Consider the following 18,988-nt stretch of genomic DNA (forward strand, 5'->3'; position numbering starts at 1 on the left):
TAGTCCAACAACATCTGGAGAACCACAGGTTGAGAACCACAGGACTGTGGTGCGACTACAGTTCCCATCAGTCCTAGCTCAGAAGTCTAAGATAGGTCTTAAAGTAGGGTTGCATCCCCCTCCCCGTTTTATTATTTTATCTTCCTGTAAACCACTACTGGTAGTAGTAGTAGCAGTAGTAGTTGTTGCTGCTGCTGCTGCTTTTTTTTTTGTAGGCAAGCGGTGTATAAATAAATAATAACGGTGACTTCATTGGTAGAGGGCGCAAGAGAGCCTGCCCGCCCACTCTCGAGGACTACAAACCCCAGAATCCCACGGCGCGGCCTCCCGCCAATCGTAGGAGAGCGCTCCTGCGCGAAGGCTCCTGGGATTCGTAGGCAGCGGCGGCCACTAGCCCAGCCCAGTGGGAGGGACCGGCGGCGGAGGCGGCGAGGCTGAGCCAGGTGTCTCTCGGGCGGCCCTGCAGGTGACGGCGGCAGGGGAAGGGGCGGCAGGGCAGCGAGGGGCGAGTGGTATCCGGGAGCGCAGCGGAGGCCCGAGGGAGGCGAGGGGCGAGCCGGCCGCTTGGCTGCCTGCTTGGTTGGCTTGTTGGCTTGCCGGCCCGGGGATTGGAGCCGGCGCCTTGCTCCCCTCTTATTGCAGCAAAGCGGGCGCAGAGGCGCGAGGCGGGCTGCTGCCGCCGCCGCCTTTCTTCCTCGGCGAGGTCGGCCGCCTGAGCATGCAAATCTCTGCAGCAGCTCCGGGATGGTACAGTCGGTGGGTGTAAGGGCTGGGGGAAAGGAAGCGCGTCTCTCCCTCCCTCCCTCCCTCCTCGGGAGTCCGCGCTTCCCCAGGCATGCACCCCTTCGCCCTCGTGGCCTGCAAACTGGAGCCCCTGCCAGAAGCAGAAATAACCCCTCCACAAAAACAGACACCCACCCCCAGAAGTTCACCATCATCGTTGCAAAGAGAGCGCATGATGCGGGTGGTCGATGCCTCTTGGGTTTTGCAAAGGAAAAGGCTGCATGGCAGCTGGGTGAGGGAGCCTTGGTGCAAGCGCCCGTGCCGGGGATTTCCTGGGGAGCTGCATTATCTTACCAGGGGTGACCAAGCGGGCCTTGTTTTAAAGCCCTGCTCCTTATTTTTAGGACCCTGCAGTTCTTGGGGCTCACCATAAGGGCCCTCCTGATTGTGACATTCTGCCTTGTTTTGTTTATTTTACAAGAAACACAACAAAACACCACCCCTGCTTCCTTTTAATAGGACCCCGCTCTCCTGATGAAGGTGATGATGATGATGATAATAATAATAATAATATAATTCATTCCCTTTTGATTTCTACTACTGCTCCTCTATTCTGCTGTCCTCCTGTAATTCTGTCTTGCTTTCCAATGCAGTCCTCCCCTCCTAAAGCCCACGTGGCCCTTTGTTATTTGTTTCTTTTCATTGTTCCTGGTTTTTCCCTGCACATTCTCCTTGTGGCGTTTTTGTGGTTGTTGTTGTTTCCCTTCAGTACCTTCCAATCTCTTTCTCTCTCTCTCTCTCTGCTCCCCTGGAGCCTCTGCTAGCAACTGGGGGCTGCCGCTGGATAAAAGTGTGCTCTGCCTGGAGTTTGCAGACGGCAAAAGCATGAATTGATTTACTGTCCTACTTCGGAGGCATCTCTGGGCAGCTGGGAGCGAGCGCCCGGGAAACAGCAGCAAGAGGAGGAGCAGGCGGGAGAAGGCAGAAGGGGTCCTTTTGTGTCCTCCCTCGAACATAGGCTGTTTCCTCCTCGCCTCCATCCTGGCTGGAAGAGTTCTTTGCAATAGCACACAGAAGCTGACAGCTCTCTCTCTCTTGCTGCTGTTTTTTTTTTTTTTAAAGTGCTCGGTTCTCCATCCCCTTCCCCCTTTTTGCTCATGTGCGGATGCTTGTTTTCTTGCAGTTCACCTTCTCCAGAGCCCCGTGCTGGTTGGAAACAGCAGGAGCCAGAAGAGGAGGCAGATCAGCCTGCCCTTGGTTGCACAGAAGTGGTGTTCTGATTTCGTACTACTTGACACCAGAGCTACTCCCAGCCATCTGTGACTCTAGCTGCCTGAAGCAGTGGTACAGGGAGAGGAGGAGGAGGCGGCAGCTTTAGTAGCCGATGATAACCCTGCCCTCAGTGGGTTTGTATTACCGGAGCATGCACTGATTTGCTGCCTTGTCTTTAGACCCATCCCAATCACCGGGGTTTGTGCGGGTGTGCGGTGCATGGTCAGGAGGGAGGGGGGGAAATCCACTGTCTCCGTAATAAATGATAGAGGATACAATGACTTTGCTCTCTCTGCTGGGTCGGATCATGCGTTACTTCTTGCTGAGACCAGAGACCCTCTTCCTGCTATGCATCAGCCTGGCACTGTGGAGCTACTTCTTCCATACGGATGAAGTGAAAACCATCGTCAAGTCCAGCAGGGACGCCGTGAAGATGGTGAAGGGCAAAGTGGCGGAGATCATGCAGAATGACCGGCTCGGCGGATTGGATGTGCTGGATGCCGAGTTCTCCAAGACCTGGGAGTTTAAGAACCACAACGTGGCCGTTTACTCTATCCAAGGCCGGAGAGACCACATGGAGGACAGGTTCGAAGTAATCACTGACCTGGTGAACAAGACCCATCCTTCCATATTTGGGATATTTGATGGGCACGGAGGCGAGGCAAGTCTTGGGCTGTTCATTTTGGGGGTTTGGGATTTGCTGCCATTTCCTATTTATTGCAACTCTTTGACTTAAACAAGTAGCAAAGTTGTTGTTTTACGGTCATTCACACCTCTGGTTTGGGTAGAAGCCATTTAAAGGGTACAGTAGGACAAAAGCTTAGTCTTCCATTCTTTCCCTTTTAAAAATACCTTGCACTTTGAGCATCCTAGCAGCGATGACTGTGATCACAAACTTGCTCTGTTAAAGCTCTTCTAAACAAGCTATGAGGCTTCACATGCTACTGCCAGTTGAGTAAAGTCAGCAGATGCTGTAAGGGTTGGTTTAAAGGGAAAGTTTATTGAAAGGGGGTGTTTTTTATTGTAGGAAAGAAAGGAGCTAGCAGGAGATCCCTAATGTCCTCAGTTGGGGGACAGAACTAAAAAACTTTATTTCTTCTAGCTGACCCAAGGAATTAACCTCGTGCCACTGCCTTTATTATTATTATTATTTCTGGCCATAGAAGTTTGTTCTTTGTTTACGCCGCGTTCTGTAGCCTTTCTACTTGCCGAGACAGGCTGTTTGTCTTGGACAGCAGTGCAAATACCATGTGTCGCTCCCTTCCTCTTTGCAAGGGATGCCTGGAAAGGTTGCTGTAGCTTTTTTACATTGCAGGGTGCGCGGGTGGGCTTGGGGAGTGGCAGAATCAGCTAGTGACACCCTAGCTGCAGACCTATTATCTGTGTTGGGTTAATCAGCGATGAAATACAGGGAGGTTTCTCCTCCCTTTTCTTTTGATTGTATGCTAAGAGTGGCTGGGGGAAGTGACAGGGTGCTGGGGGAGGAATCTTGCTGGTGTGTTAAATGAAATACTTGGTGCCCCACCCGAAGTGCTTTGCTTGTGTTTGTTTTTATTCTGCTTCTGTTGTGCTATGATCTGAGGGTCTTCGGGTTTCCTACAGCTGTTCTGGCAAGTCAGACTTGCCGGGAAAGCTGTGACAGCGATCTGGCACAAATCGAGGTCCCCAAGGGTAGCAGCTGTTCTCATAACTCCTGATAGGCTGCACCTCTTGCGCTCCTTATGTGCACTCACCACATTGGGGGGGCCTCTAACAGCCCCAGCCTAAGCATATGTTCTTCCTCGGAAATAAGGCTCATTTGCACCCAGTAAGTGGGCATAGATCTGCAGCCCAAATCTCCAGGGATAGCAGGGTGTAGACTATCCCTATGATTGGGACTTTGTTTTAGGAACAACTACTATGGGTTTAGGAATCAACTAAATTTCAGATTAGTTATTTGTTGAAGTCTTTTATTACTGATACCTTGTAATGGATGTTGATGTTTGGTTAAGATAAACATTTTTATTTTGTTTTTCAAAGAAGGGAAGCAAATGCTTGTGTGTTTGTGTGATTGTATGCTGCCTAGAGTCCCAAATTCTTCCCTACAGTCCACCTTACAAAAATCAGGAGCTGTGCAAGAACATAGTAGCATTTTTCTGTGGCTCCCCACTCATTTTGATGGGTTCTTTTCTCAGGAGAAATACCTGGTGGATTATGCCACTCTTTAAAAAGTAGAAGCATTTCAAGCTAAGTATAAACTTTTATAGCCCAGAGCCCTTTGAAAACCATCTCTTCTCTATCCCAACTCATGCCCCAAAAAACCCCTTGCGTTGAAATTTGGTAGCTTTATGTACGTTAGTTAAATCCAGATTTGTGGCAGAAATATAGCTTGGCAAAACCTTTCTCCCTAACCAGTTTACAATATTATTTCTTTCCACCACCACCCCGGCAAAAAAAATTCTAGCTAAGCCATGTCTGGTGCACTGAGTTCTTTTTACAATAGGCTTTCCATCATGCTTTTAGAACAGAATGCTAGCATTGAACTTTTTGCTCAGGGTGTAATAATGAGTCTTCTTTTGTTGTATCAGATGGTATTTCACTTAGAGGAGTACTGTAAATTGAATTAGTATATTTGACCTCAGATGCCATTATTTTAAAATTTAGGTATTTGTGATTGCATGAAGAGCAGTGATGTTAAAATATATGGGTCGTGCATAGTCCTTGTTTGTTATTGCAGGAAGCTGACTATACGGAACAAAACCCTTTTTTGCCCTTATAGGTCACACAATGTGGAGGACCAGTGACTGCTAGCTATGATGGCTGTACCACCTCCAGGAGCAGCCTGAGGCAGCTTGTCTCTGAAAACCAGTTCCTGGAGAACCACAGCAGGAGAGGGCTGTCTCTTGCATTGGGGGTGGGAGTTACCTATAGATATCTGTTTAGCCATTGTGGGACACAGGGTACTGCATTAGATAGACTTTTTGTTGTGATCCCGCCAGACTCTCCTTAACGTTCTTTTGCTGCTTCTTAACTCCTCCATTCTACTCGGAATCAAGTTGATTGAAGAGCAAAAAAAGTATATGAAAGTTTCCATCCTTTTAACACATACTTTTGGACAAAAGCATATTGTCTCCTAATCTGGAGCGCTTGAGCTTATGTGTTAGTCAAAGGATGCAATCACGGAACTGGAATTTCTTGAAATGGGTTACCACTAAGCTCCTTGTGGGTGGAGGGTGGAGCCTCAAGACTGGGAAGATGTTGGGGAGTATTTCAGCTGACTGACTGTGATGTAGTGGGGAAGTAACAGAGCTGGAAAACGAGGCAATCTGAATTTATTCTGGCTAAATGGAGAGATTGGCTCACGCAATCAGGTATTGGGTTCCTGTCTTCTAGATGTCAGTGCACATTACACAAACCTGCCCCTCTAAAGATGAAATGGCCAAAAATGTTGGTACCTATGAACAATCCCCCCGGATATAAGGCAAAATGTTTTGCAAATGAAATATCCAGAATTGGAGGAGCATTGGGTCTTTAGGTAATACAGTAGTAATAAAAGTTAATCTGCAGAGAAACTATTTGGTGGAATTCTGTGATGGCATCATAGCTGTGGAACTCCCTAAGGAAGTTCCATTTTGCTTCCTCCATGGCTTTTCAGCAGGAAACCAAAGCAGCCCGCTTCTGGGGGTCTTTTGGGGGTTTTTTGCCTTGATTAGCTCCTTTTCTTGATTCTGCTGCTCTGTTCCATACTTCTGCATTTCCAGTATGTTTTTGTATTAATTTATATTGTGTCTAATATGCCTTGTTAGCTGCATTGGAAACTTGGTTGAAAGATAGGTTACAGTTGCCTTTTAATCAGCGAAGTGTTAGGAGTGGATGATGTTACTCTGTAGCAGCTGGTTATCTGCTCAGAATGCATTTAAGCTCTCCGTGATCTTTTAGCACCCCCAGTCCTTTGTTTGTCATCGCCTTCTTCCTCTGTATAGTATTGCACACTTGTTGTTAACAGGCCTCATTGAAAATGACAGTGTTAAATGTGTGTTTTTATGGGTGGACCCGGGGAAATAAATAGCTGATAGGATGGCCGAGCTAGGGGGCAGCTGTGAGGTTTTGTTTTTTTAAAAATTGTGGTAACCATTTGCTCTTGATTTCATCACAGACAAGTGGCCAGGTGGTGATATTCCACTTCCTAACTTGCTGTTTACAGCCAGTGTGCGTATCACTACCGTGCAAAATTCTGGCCGCCTCACTGTGAGGGTCATAACATTCGAAGCAGCCATTAAAAAAAGCAGCTCCCAGTATGTTTCCGAGCACAATTCAAAGTGTTGGTGCTGACCTTTAAAGCCCTAAACGGCCTTGGTCCTGTATACCTGAAGGAGCGTCTCCACCCCCATCATTCTGCCCGGACACTGAGGTCCAGCGCCGAGGGCCTTCTGGCCCTTGCTGCGAGAAGCCAAGTTACAGGGAACCAGGCAGAGGGCCTTCACGGTAGTGGCGCCTGCCCTATGGAACGCCCTCCCACCAGATGTCAAAGAGAAAAGCAACTACCTGACTTTTAGAAGACATCTGAAGGTAGCCCTGTTTAGGGAAACTTTTAATGTTTGACACACTATTGTATTTTAATATTTTGTTGGAAGCCGCCCAGAGTTGCTGGGGAACCCAGCCAGATGGGCAGGGTATAAATAATTTGTTGTTGTTGTTGTTGTTAAAAAAGGGTTAGAAAAGGTGTTCTGGTCTTTGCATTTTTTCTGCTATGTGTACACAGGCTTGTTGCTGTGTTAAAAACTTTTGCTGCATGCTAATTTGAACGAAGCACAGAATTGTAGCAGGGGCTTTTTAGGTGTACCACATTGTGCGTGATGCAGGAAATAGAGATAAAGCCAGTGTGGTATAGTGGTTAGAGTGTTGGACTATGACCCCAGGAGCCCAGGGTTGTAATCCCATTCAACCATGAAGCTCACAGCTCACCTCGGGCCCCTTGCCATTTTTCAGCCTAGCTCACCTCAAAGCATTGTTGTGAGGATAAAATTGGGGGAAGGTAAACTTTGTACACCACCTTGAGCTCCTTGGAGGAAAAGGTGGGATATAAATTCATAAATAAATAAATAAATAAATAAATAAATAAATAAATAAATAAATAAGTGTACACCCAGCAGATGGTTGTCAAACCTCTGTGGGACCCTTTCAGTTTTGCCTTTAACAGTATAGTAGCAGTAAATGCCATTTGGCTCTGTCCTGTGCTCTTTGTTGTTGTTTAGTCGTTTAGTCATGTCCGACTCTTCATGACCCCATGGACCAGAGCACGCCAGGCACTCCGGTCTTCCACTGCCTCCCGCAGTTTGGTCAAACTCATGCTGATAGCTTCGAGAACACCGTCCAACCATTTGCCTTGTAGATTTATGAACATTTGATTTATATATATGTGAGACCTTAGAATTCCTATAACAAGGAGATGAAATATATATACATATTGTATCCTCTTTCTGTTGTTGTTTTTTAATCTGCTACCTTCTAAAACCATTTTATTACAGAGTAAAGTAGGATTTTGATATAAAAAGTTTTTAGTTTTGGAGCTGTTTATGAAGCCCCTCTCAGACTCTTGTAAAGTAATTTTGCTAAATACGTAAGCAGAGTCCCTCTTTTCAAATAAAATTTAAAAAAGTTAAATAGCTCATCATTCTTATACAAACAAAGTGTCTGCTCTTCTTTGTAAGTGAGGTAGACATAAGTGGTTTTCCTGTCTCGGGTTCCCACCCACAAAGGAAACAAATTTTGCATAAAAGCAAATAAGTGGTGTTATTGGAGCAGGATGTACCTGGTACATGCGACTGACATTTTTAATCGTTCAATTTGTGTGAGAGTTACTTCTATCAACACAGGCTTTCTTTATTCTAATGGTTTGGGAAAGAAACAGCATAATGGATTCTTTTACAAAAGAGGGAATATTTTTAGTTGTCTTTTTCCTCATTTTTGTTCAATGGCATTTTTGTGTACCTTCTGAATGCCTGAATAGAAAAATGCATGAAATGGGACTTAATAACTATTCAAGTAGCATAGCTTAATATACACTCAGATCTGTATTTTCTTAGGTCCTTGTAAGTGGCTACTCTTGCTAGTTTTTCCTTGACTTCAAAGGACAAGTAATGACAGTGTGGGTCTCTGATTTACTTGTGTAAAGATTTGTTTAGAAAGACAAATTTGCTCTTGTGGGGGGCGGGAGTTCTTTGATGCTGGAAGTGCCATTATCACGTCTGCCTTTCTGATTAGCCGAGCTTGTTCAGTTTTAGGCCCACAGGACAGAAAGTCACTAACCAATTAAGAGTACTTGCTGGTACTCAATGTTAAATATAGTATCGGTGGGGAGATGGAACATAGAAACTGGTCTTACACATAGTTAGAACTTTGGTCCATCTAGATCAGCAATTTCTGCATTGAGTTGTCAGCCCTGAATGGGGTAACATTGCCCCTAAAGGTCTAGGTGCTCAGCCTGGGGCCAGGTTAATTCTGTGTCCAGGGCAGCTGTCTGCCAGCTCCATCTGATATACCGGCTGAGAACCTACCTTGTCTGTGCAGTGCCCCACCAGAGTGGCACATGCTCTGGTTATCTCCCACTTGGACTACTGCAATGCGCTCTACATGGGGCTACCTTTTAAGGTGACCTGGAAACTACAACTAATCCAGAATGTGGCTGGTTGAATGGTGACTGGGAGCAGCTGCCGGGACCATAAAACACCAGTCCTAAAAGATTAACATTGGCTCCCAGTATGTTTCCAAGCACAATTCAGAGTGTTTCAAAGCCCTAAATGACCTCAGCCCTGTATACATGAAGGAACATCACCCCTGTCGCTCAGCCTGGACTCTGAGATACAGCTCCAATAATAATATTATAATAATAATTTAGGGATGCGGGTGGCTCTGTGGTCTAAACCACTGAGCCTCTTGGGCTTGCACATCAGAAGGTTGGTGGTTTGAATCCTCGCAACGGGGTGAGCTCCCCTTGCTTGGTCCCAGCTCCTGCCAACCTAGCAGTTCGAAAGCACGCCAAAAGTGCAAGTAGATAAATAGGTACCACTCTGGCGGGAAGTTAAACAGCGTTTCCATGCGCTGCTGTGGTTTCAGTGCTCCGTTGCGGCATAAGTGGCTTAGTCATGCTGGCCACATGACCCGGAAAAAACTGTCTGTGGATGAATGGCAACTCCCTCATCCTGTAAAGCAAGATGAGCGTCGCGACCCCAGAGTCGTATGCTACTGGACTTAACTGTCAGGGGTCCTTTACCTTTACTTTTTTAATAATAATTTATTATTTATATCCCGCCCATCTGGCTGGGTTTCCCCAGCCACTCTGGGCGGCTTCCAACAAAATATTAAAATACAGTAGCCGTTCAGATATCAAAACCTTCCCTAAATAGGGCTGTCTTCAGATGTCTTCTAAAAGTCTGGTAGTTGTTTTTTTCTTTGACATCTGGTGGGAGGGCATTCCACTGGGCGGGCGCCACTACCAAGAAGGCCCTCTGCCTGGTTCCCTGTAACTTCGCTTCTCGCAGTGAGGGAACCACCAGAAGGCCCTTGGCGCAGAATGAAGCTCCAAGGGCCTCCTGGCAGTTCCCTCATTGTGAGAAGTAAAGTTACAGGGAACCAGGCAGAGGGCCTTCCCAGCGGTTGTTCCCTCCCCCCTGGTGGAATGCCCTCCCGTCAGATTACAATCAGATAAACAACTACACAACTTTCCAAAGACATCTGAAGGCATCCCTGTATTGAGAAGGTTTTTAATGTTTGATGTTTGCTGTGTTTTTGTTACGTTGGAAGCCTCCAAGAGTGCCTGGGGCAACCTAGTCAGATGGGTGGCATGTAAATAGTAAAATTATTGTTATCTTTTCCATTGCTTTGGTGTTAACATGTTCCAATGACTGCTGCACCCATCACCCCCCCCCCCATTCTACCTTTCTCATCCCTTCTACATACCTGTTGAAAAGGTATATTCTACTATTTGTGGTTGCCATAAATCAGGGATGAGTAAATTTGTTCTAACTTCATATGAGTGTGCTTCAAATGTGCTTTGAAGATATAATGTGTACACAGCCTAGGTTGAATTGGGAATTTCCCTTGCCTGGCAGTCAGAGCAGACAATACTGAGCTATACGGACTGACAGTAGGTTTCAGGCAGAATAAGTTGTGGCTGGAGGAAGGAGTTTGCTATGTACTGCACTGAAATAGTGAAAGGCTTTGTTTTTGCCTGATATCCTTTTAAATAAACAGCCAAACCTCAGATTCAAACAAGATTTCATGGACATTAGTGATGTTTCCCATTTATAGAACTTTCCTCCAGCCTTGATGGGAAATGCTTGCATTTGCATTAGGACTGGAGTAAATATTTATGCTGTCAATAGCATGCTTATATATATAAAAAATCTCTGTCTCAGTTGCTGACATCTACGCTAGGGGCTGAAAATCAAACATGGGTCATTTTAATTGATGAACCCAATGTTTAAAGGTTGAATTACAAATCAGAATTTGAGTGTACATTCTCTATCCCCTGCACAGTGTAAATCAGACCAGGTATAATTTAGGGACTTTTTTTTAAAAAAAAGACTAGTCCTGCACATAGATAGGAACATAAGAAGAGCCTATTGGATCAGTCCTGTGGCTTATCTAGTCCAACATCCTTTTCTCACTGTGGCCAACCAGATGCCTATGGGAAGCCTGAGTACAGCAGTGATCTCTCTCCTCCTGTGTTTTCCAGCAGCTCGTCTAGTAAGGCAGAGCTGCAGCTTCCTATATGAGACTGAGTCCAATAGTTAACTCCTGCTAAAGCAACATCTGAGCTCTGTTCTCATGCAGTACAGCAGGGGTCGGCAACCTGCAGCCCATGGGCCACAAGCGGCCCCCGAGCCGCCTGCTCGGCAACGCCCTACGAGCTGTGCTAAACTGGCACAGCGCGGAGCAGGGACTCGCTTCCGTGGTGCCGGAACACGTGTCTGCGCATGTGCAGATGCCAGAAATCGCGTCTGCGCAGATGCGATCTGGCCCACGGAGCGATCTCCGCGGGAATGAACCGGCCCAGGCGAGGTAAACCTTGCCGACCCCTGCAGTACAGTATTCAACCTGATCCCTGATTGGAGCTGTCCAAGGTGCCTTCATCTTGTCTCACCTCTGCTGAGATTAGCGCTTCCATCAAAATAGTCTTGTAAAATTAGATCCTGGGACCATCTAATGAAACTGATTGTCAGGAGATGCAGGACAAGCAAAAGGAAGCACTATACTATATATAGTGTGTGTGTGTGTGTGTATATATATATGTGTGTGTGTGTGTGTGTGTGTGTGTGTGTATACACATACACACATACACACAAACACACAGCACGTAATTGATAGAATCTGCTGTCATAAGATGTAGTTGTGCACTACATTAGCGGAAATTGCTTTGCAGAACTGCAAATTAGGTAAATTACTGGAGGAAAATATCAGCGATGATTAGCCATTATGGTTATATGCAATCTCCGGTTTCAGATTACTGATTTTTCATGCCCTATTTGTGGGCTTCCTAGACGTTTCTAGTTGGCCGGCATGGGAAATGGGATGCGGGACTAGATTGATGCGTGGTCTGGTCATTCGAGGGATCTTCTGAAAGGACTAGACTTGGTATAAAGCAGTTCTGTGGGAGGACTAAAGTAATTCTTGCATATTTTAGAACAAGATGCTTCTCATGATTCTAATAAGCATCTTGGTCACCTGGCAAAAAATGCATAGTCAGTAGATGACTTGAGAGTTTCTTCCCTCCTCTTTTCATGCACAGGCCAGCCCAGCAGATTTCAGTAATGGGCGCTTAGGGCCTGGACTGTTATACAAGCCATAAAATACTCTAATTGAAAATGCATTGTTTCGCTGAAAATTCATTCCAAGAAAGACAGCTCAAGGATATGGAGAGTGGCGAGGTGGGACAAAGCTGTCAACTTTTGAGTAGTGGGACTCAAGGCTGATTGGATGATGAGATAAGATGGGGCAGGGAAGAGAGGAGCAGGGTGCATCACTCTTCTTGGTGGGAACTTTTAATGAACTTTGGGAAGAGAAGTGGGTGGCAGCATAGAGCACCCATCAGGCCGCTGATGCTACAAATTGATTATGATGCTGAAACATTGCTGGCTCTCATCATCTCCGACCTTGTCTGATTCACAGCTGTGTGAGCAGCTGACGATCTTCAACCAGACAATCAAACTACGTGTTTTAACTGCTAAGCCACAGCACAATTATCCTCTGCACATCATACAGGAAACCTCAAGGCTCCCTGGGAGAAATGCACATTTATTTTCATTTATTCCAGCCTTGCAGGGTTCTTTCCCCCCCGCCCCTCATCCTTTGCACATTTTCGAGTCATCATAAATATTGGCAAATCCTTTCTTCCCTACCCCACTCTGCCCACCCTTTTTCGCCAATCGCCTTTGGGGGTAAACATTAATTATATTATGCTTCCATTTTTAATAGCGGGGACTGGCGTGGAGACTGGGTTCTTTCAGCCAATAAAATATCCTCTAGTAAATCTTTACTTTTCCCATTCCCTGGTAGTTATAAAAGTGCTCCAGGGCACCCAACGTTTCTTCTGATAAGGGGAAGTGCAAACCTTACAACGTATTTCTCAGCACCGCTGCAGGTCTTGCGTTAAGGGGGAGAAGATAAACCTTTAAAATGAGTGTTTTGCCATGTGCAGGTTGTCCAGCTAGATAATTTGAATCTGAAATATGTTTCCTGTCCCCCCACCCCCACCAATACTTTTCAGAGGTAGTGGCTTGGTCTTAAAACATTAACAAAGGCTTCTGTGTATTGGTGGCAAAAACCTGTTCCTATAAGAAGCGTCTTCAGCCACAGATAAACTGAGCATGGATGAGTCTCTTTCACATGCCACAAACCTAAACATCTTAAGGTTGGATGCAGAAGACTTGTGTTTCCAAATGCGCTTCATAAAGCTGCACTTGTTGGGGATATGCAGTTGGGCAAAGCTCCCTGCTGAATGTACACAATGTGGCAGAGCCAAAATTTACCTGTGTGTGACGAGTGAAAGGATGTTCTGTGTCAGGCCCTAAATATGGGAATTGGCTCCTGTATTTGCTTATTTAAGGTATTTTTACCTCACCCCTCAAGTCATGTTCCCAGAATGGCTGAAAAAGGCACTACACCAGAGGCAGTTAGTTAGTGTAAGGGCCGCATTGCCTTCTGGGAAAACCTGTGGGGCCCACATGAACTGCCTCCTGGAACTCCCTTACGCCAAAAGTTGCATTCCTAAATGTGCATAGTAAGGTTCACAAGGTGCCAAGGGGCAAGCCCTGCCCTGAGACAAGCTACTACTGTCTTGAAAAATGACCTCTGCCCGGACTCTACAAATCTTACCATTTTCTTCTGTGTTTCTAGGCTTATGTTGAAATTTGCACTTAAAAGGGGTTATTTGAGGGCTAAGGAACCTTTAGGTTCCTTAAAACTGTCGGGAATACAGCTCAGCTTACGCTGCCCTTTTTATTTTAATGTAAAATATGTTCTTCAGAACTTACTAGCGCTGTGCTCCTCCTTGTTAAAAAGCCTTTCCTTGCTTATAAGAGAGGGGCAAGTTTTCTCCCGCACCAGGCCTGCCTCTCCACTTGCAGCTGTGCTGGGCCTGTATTTCCGCTGCCAATCTCTCTGCGCAGCTTCTGCCTTGAAGGGACCTTTGGAGTACCTTCTCCAGCTTCCCCCCCAAGAGCTGCCTAATTTGAAGGATTTCACAGTTGCTCCCTGCAGCTGACGGACGGGGCTGCTGGCATGGACCTGTGCGCATCTCGACTTGGAGTTTGGCTCGATCGTTTCATGTTTGTTGGTCGTCCATCTGCCTCTTCCGCGGGGCCAGTGCTCTGGGCAAGCAATCGCTTTGTCTTTTGTAAGCTAACGCAGGCCTGCTTTTAAGCTTATGAGGATTTGCCTGGGGCCAGTCCGTTAGTCTACCCTAGCTCAGGGTTTTCTCCTCTTGGCTGGCACTGTGTTGAGGTTGAGGTACAGAGGTGAGCCAGGGAGTCAGAGCCAAGAGACTCAGCCAGGAACCGGAGGCGAGGAACACTCAGAAACGCACACGAGAGCCAGGAAGATCTTGTTGCTCAGGCAAAGCTACAGCCTGCCCAAACAGAGGAGGCCTCTTACAGCCTGTGTCCTGTCCAGGGGGACCCTGTGGATCCTGGCAGGTGAAAGATTTTCCATGCCTCCATTTCCATGCCACAGCTACATACAGAATCAAATGTTTCTGCCTCTAGGCCCTCCAGCTCCTGATAAGGTGCATTGCCATGGGGGAGAGAGATATTTTTTCACCCTGGTTACCTAAGATCCTTTAATTAGAGAGGCCCATGGATTAAATATGGGGTGTAAGAACAGAAGCCCTGCAAGTAAGAGAGGCACTTGCGGAATTTTATGCCTCATGTGCCAAAAGGAGTTGGCCGGCCTTGGATAAGAACATAAGAATAGCCCTGCAGAGTCAGACCGAAGGCTCCATCCAGTTTGGCATCATGTTTTCACAGGGTCCAGCCAGATCCCTGTGGGAAGCCAGCAAGCAGGGCCATCTATATATGCTGTGTTGCTAAGATATGATCCGTCTTGTAGTGTTTGGGGACTCTGCCTCCTCCTCCCTCCTCCCTGCTTTGCTGTCTTCTGGTTCCATAGCTCCTGCAAAGAGTCCTCCCTGCCTGGAGACACCAGGAGTTGAACCCAGGGCTTTCTGCATTCATAGCAGGTGTTCCCCCATTCAGCTGCAGTACTTTCCCTGGACACCTTGAGCGTTTCCCATTCGCTTTGTTTTAGGATCTTGGCAAACTAAAAAAACAGCCCCCAGCCTTACTTAAAACCAAGAGAGGCTTTGAGAGCCCTTAACAGTAGTAGCAGAGGACTGTGGTCACCAGAATTCTGTTCCAGAGGCTTGTCGTTTTTTAATGTTTGTTTAAGTACTGAGATGTGTAACAATTGGCAAGAAAGAAAGCAACAAAGATATTCACAATTATCTTTCGAATTCCCAAGTCATGTTAGAACTTTATAGCACCCCTCGTTTTTGGAATATGAAAGTTGAAAAATTCAGCATGACCTACAGCCACTTGCTACCAGAAGTATTCTATCACATGGAAAAGAAGTGTGTGTGTGTGTGTGTGTGTGTGTGTGTGTGTGAGAGAGAGAGAGAGAGAGAGAGAGAGAGAGAAACAGGACACTTTTAGTTCCTTTGTGATTAAAGCATTGGGAGGTTGATTCTAATTCTCTTTTATAAACTGAATGATAGGTCTAGCAGAAATATGGTTTCGCTTTCTGATGAGCCTAAATCTGAAATGTCACCAAAGGCTGTAATCTGAGCTGTGTGCTCTTCCCCTTGCTAAGTGAATGGCCAAGAGGAGCTAATGATCCTTAGACAATCTAATTGGTATAGTTGTCCTCGGTTTCGGTGGCTCAGGTTGCAGGCTTATGTTCAGGGACATGGGAGAGCTTGCTGTGATCATCCCAGCAGAGGACAGGGAAATTTTCCCAAAGAAAGGGCAAACAGAGAAGTACTATATTGGCCCAAATATAAGACGCACCTGCAAATAAGCCACACCTTTAAAATTCAAGGCTTATTTGTGTGTGTGGCACTACCACCCTAAAAGGGGGTGGTGGCTGGTACTCGGTTCCGAGCGCACTGCGCACCCGCCTCCTGACAATACCGCCACCCGGCACTCCTAGCACTGCCTCCCCAAGCTGGAGCTGGGGGAGGCTTGGAAGTGGCGGACAGGCTGCGCGCCATTGCCCCGCGCTCCAGGCTGCTTCCTGGGGGGTGTGTGTGGGAGTGACGGCACTTTGCTGGTGGCATAAGGTCACGAATACAAACCACACTTTAACTTTTCACTGTCAGAATTTGGGGCTTGTATTTGGGCCAATACGGTAAGTTTCACAAAATAAAAGCAAGCTGAGATCTCCGGTGTCAAAACAGAAGTGAAGGCTCCAGTGTAATGCCTTAAATCAGCCTTTCCCCAACCTGGGTCCAAACAAATGATGTTGGATCTATGACTCCCATTAGCCCCATGCAGCATGACCAATGATTAGGGAGGATGAAAATTGTACTCCAAAACACCTAGAGGGCACCAAGTTGGGGAAGGCAACTTGTGTGCAAAAAAATTATAGTAGTTAGATGGATGCTTGAGCATCTGTTTCGGGGAGTTGAACTAGCTTGGACCACTTGCACGCAAGGTCTTAAAAGCTCTTTTCAAACTGGGTTTTCCCAGTGTGGGGAGATCTTTTCCGCTTTCAGACTTGCTCACTGGCCTCTGGGATGCTCTCACAGGAACTCCACGAGATCTCGTGAGAACCTCCTAGAGCTCAGTAAGCAAGTCTGGGAGCTTAAAAGTGCTCCGCCTTGCTTGGAAGCTAAGGATAGTCACGCAAGGATGGTTCAGGTATAAGTGTTTTTGCATATCCACAATTTATCAGTAGAAGTAGTCATTGCTAAAAATGTCTGGAATGTGGTGCCTTAGATCAACGAATGCATAGGCTTCACAAGGTTTTCAGATTTCTTCGGTCAATTGCCTATGAACCGCTGCTGAATGTCAAGCTAGTTATGTAATTGTCAGTATTTTGCAGCCTGTTAGTGAGAAGTCAGTAAGATCACAGGCTAACTCTCTTGCCACCAGCATGTGTTTTGGGCTCTTGCAAATGTCTCATGGTGCATTCTCCGTTATGTAAGCAGACACAGTTTTAGAACCATCAGGTAAGTAGCAAAAATCAAGACTAGAGCCGGACAGTGTTAATTAGTGTTGTCATGAAGTGTATCCCAGTTTCAATAATATAAAAGTTTTATCGGCACCGAATCAGTTGCATGCTAATTGCAATTCACCTTGACATTGATAGTGCATTTAATGTTGGTAGAGAGCCCAACCGCTTTCTACTGTATGAATACTTAATCATGAGATGACTGTTTTGTATAGAACCTTGAAGCTTAAATGGCTATTGGCTACCATTTACTTAAGTAGGTCTTACAAGAACAAATCTTTGCACAATAGGGTCAGGTTTCGAAGGCTTGGGAAGTTAGCTGCTTTTTCCATTACATCCTTGTAATGGCATAAGAGTTAAGTTATAAAGATCTACATAGCCAACGTTCCACAGCTAGCTGAGGATTTGTGCATGCATTATATAGTATTACCCTTTGGTAGCAAAGCAAACGTGTAAGTCAGGGGTAGTCAACATGGTGCCCTCCAGATGTTGGACTCCATCTCCCATCAGCCTCAGCTGTCATGGCCAATGGTCAGAGACGATGGGAGCTGTAGTTCATCAACATGTGGAGGGCATTGTTTTGCTCACTTCTGCTCTAAGGTAAAAATGAATGTGCCAAGGAGTAGATTTGACCTACTCCTAGTATAGGAGAGAGAGAGAGATCATCCAAGAGGAAATCCCATAAGAATATGGTGTGTACATGTCATCATTTGGAAGGGTAGCTTTTCCCCATTATCATACCCAAGCACAAAAATCAGTGTTCAGTAAACCAGTGATGAGATGTTAAAAGGTAAAGGTAAAGGGACCCCTGACCATTAGGTCCAGTCGTGACCGACTCTGGGGTTGCGACGCTCATCTCGCTTTATTGGCTTAGGGAGCCTGCGTTTGTCTGCAGACAGCTTCCAGGTCATGTGGCCAGCATGACAAAGCCACTTCTGGTGAACCAGAGCAGCACACGGAAACGCCGTTTACCTTCCCGCTGGAGCGGTACCTATTTATCTACTTGCACTTTGTGCTTTCGAACTGCTAGGTTGGCAGGAGCTGGGACCTAACAACGGGAGCTCACGTTAGCATTAGCATATTAAGTGTGCATAATATGCGGAACAGAAATCTGATAATGTGGGATCTTGGACCTAGTAGCTTTCAGCTCTTACCTGTAATCCTATAGAGGTGTCAAAACAACCCAGGAAACACAGTTGCGGATGGGACCAGGGGTCTGTGTGCTGGCCGTACCCCTATCTACTTATAACTTTTATGTGCTGAGGTGGTCTTACCTGCCTCACCTCTCACCTTGCCGAATTGAGCTGGTTGGACTGAAGGGATATTCCAATCTTCCCTGCTACAGGGAATCCCATGGGATCAGGAATTCTAAGGGCCCTCGGCTTAATGCATATAAAATCCTCAATTCAGACAGGGTAGTGCACATGGGATCAGTTAGGCTGGGGTTGGTATACACTGTCCCTAGGCAGTTTGCAACCTTGTGTATTCTTTTGAACGCCAGAATAGGGTTTAGCAGCACGCCAGTTCTTCTGTCGACACGTTTTTCATAGTCGCTAGCAACAGCATACAACCTTTCAATTTAACGATGATAGCTCGCCACCCACAAACTAGCAGATACCTTTGCACTAGTGGAAATGAAAGATACATTGGGATCAAGCGTCTGCTGTGATCATCTGAAGCCCCATCACTGTTGAGAGAAGGATAAGCAAAGTCTGCGATTGGTATGTCTGCAGGAGATGGCTGCCAGTGATTCCAAATGGATTTGTAATGTCACTATCATACAACAATGAGACAAATCAAAGGAGGCATGTGCTTTGAAAAGCAAAGAAATGTTCAGGTTTTGATGTAATGCTACCTCTTGTGGCTTGCTAACCGTTTTGTTTGTGGTCCTGATCACATTTCCATAGGTTTGCTGTTATAAATTCACACATTGTGGATCTGTTGCTCTCTTGCTTCCTCTAATGCATGCAAGGGGGTTCTTTTTAAAGACCATCAGTATATACTCCCCCCAAACCTGTATCACTGGACCCCTGAGCAATTTCTGCCCTCCCCGACTTTCACTTTTCCGATCCTTTTTGTTATAATTTATACCTGCCACAAGTGTGCCTCTTCAGAGAGAATGGTAATCAAGTAATGCACCTATTACTTTTATTTATTGGAAAAAAAAGCTTGCAACCTTTTGCCTGAGCCTCTGGGCACATTTACATAATGAAATGGTTATCGTGGGGCGACCGGGATGCTTGCTGAATGCATAAGCATGTTCCACTTAAGAAAATGACAAAAGACG

The 18,988-nt window shown here is 46.1% G+C and overlaps 1 protein-coding gene across 1 annotated transcript in view; it reads left to right on the forward strand.

Annotated features, from left to right (window-relative positions):
• The first annotated feature begins 384 nt into the window (after positions 1–384).
• Positions 385–18,988, forward strand: part of PPM1L (protein phosphatase, Mg2+/Mn2+ dependent 1L) — a 176,900-nt gene continuing 158,296 nt past the window's right edge. Inside the window, exons 1-2 of the mRNA XM_081911329.1 lie at positions 385–466; positions 1,907–2,660. Of these exons, the coding sequence (XP_081767455.1) occupies positions 2,258–2,660 (403 nt within the window). The 5' untranslated portion in view covers positions 385–466; positions 1,907–2,257. The remainder of the gene's footprint in view (positions 467–1,906; positions 2,661–18,988) is intronic.

The sequence above is a fragment of the Podarcis melisellensis genome (genome assembly GCF_964234715.1).
Source record: "Podarcis melisellensis genome assembly, chromosome: 5".
Classification (NCBI taxonomy): domain Eukaryota; kingdom Metazoa; phylum Chordata; class Lepidosauria; order Squamata; family Lacertidae; genus Podarcis; species Podarcis melisellensis.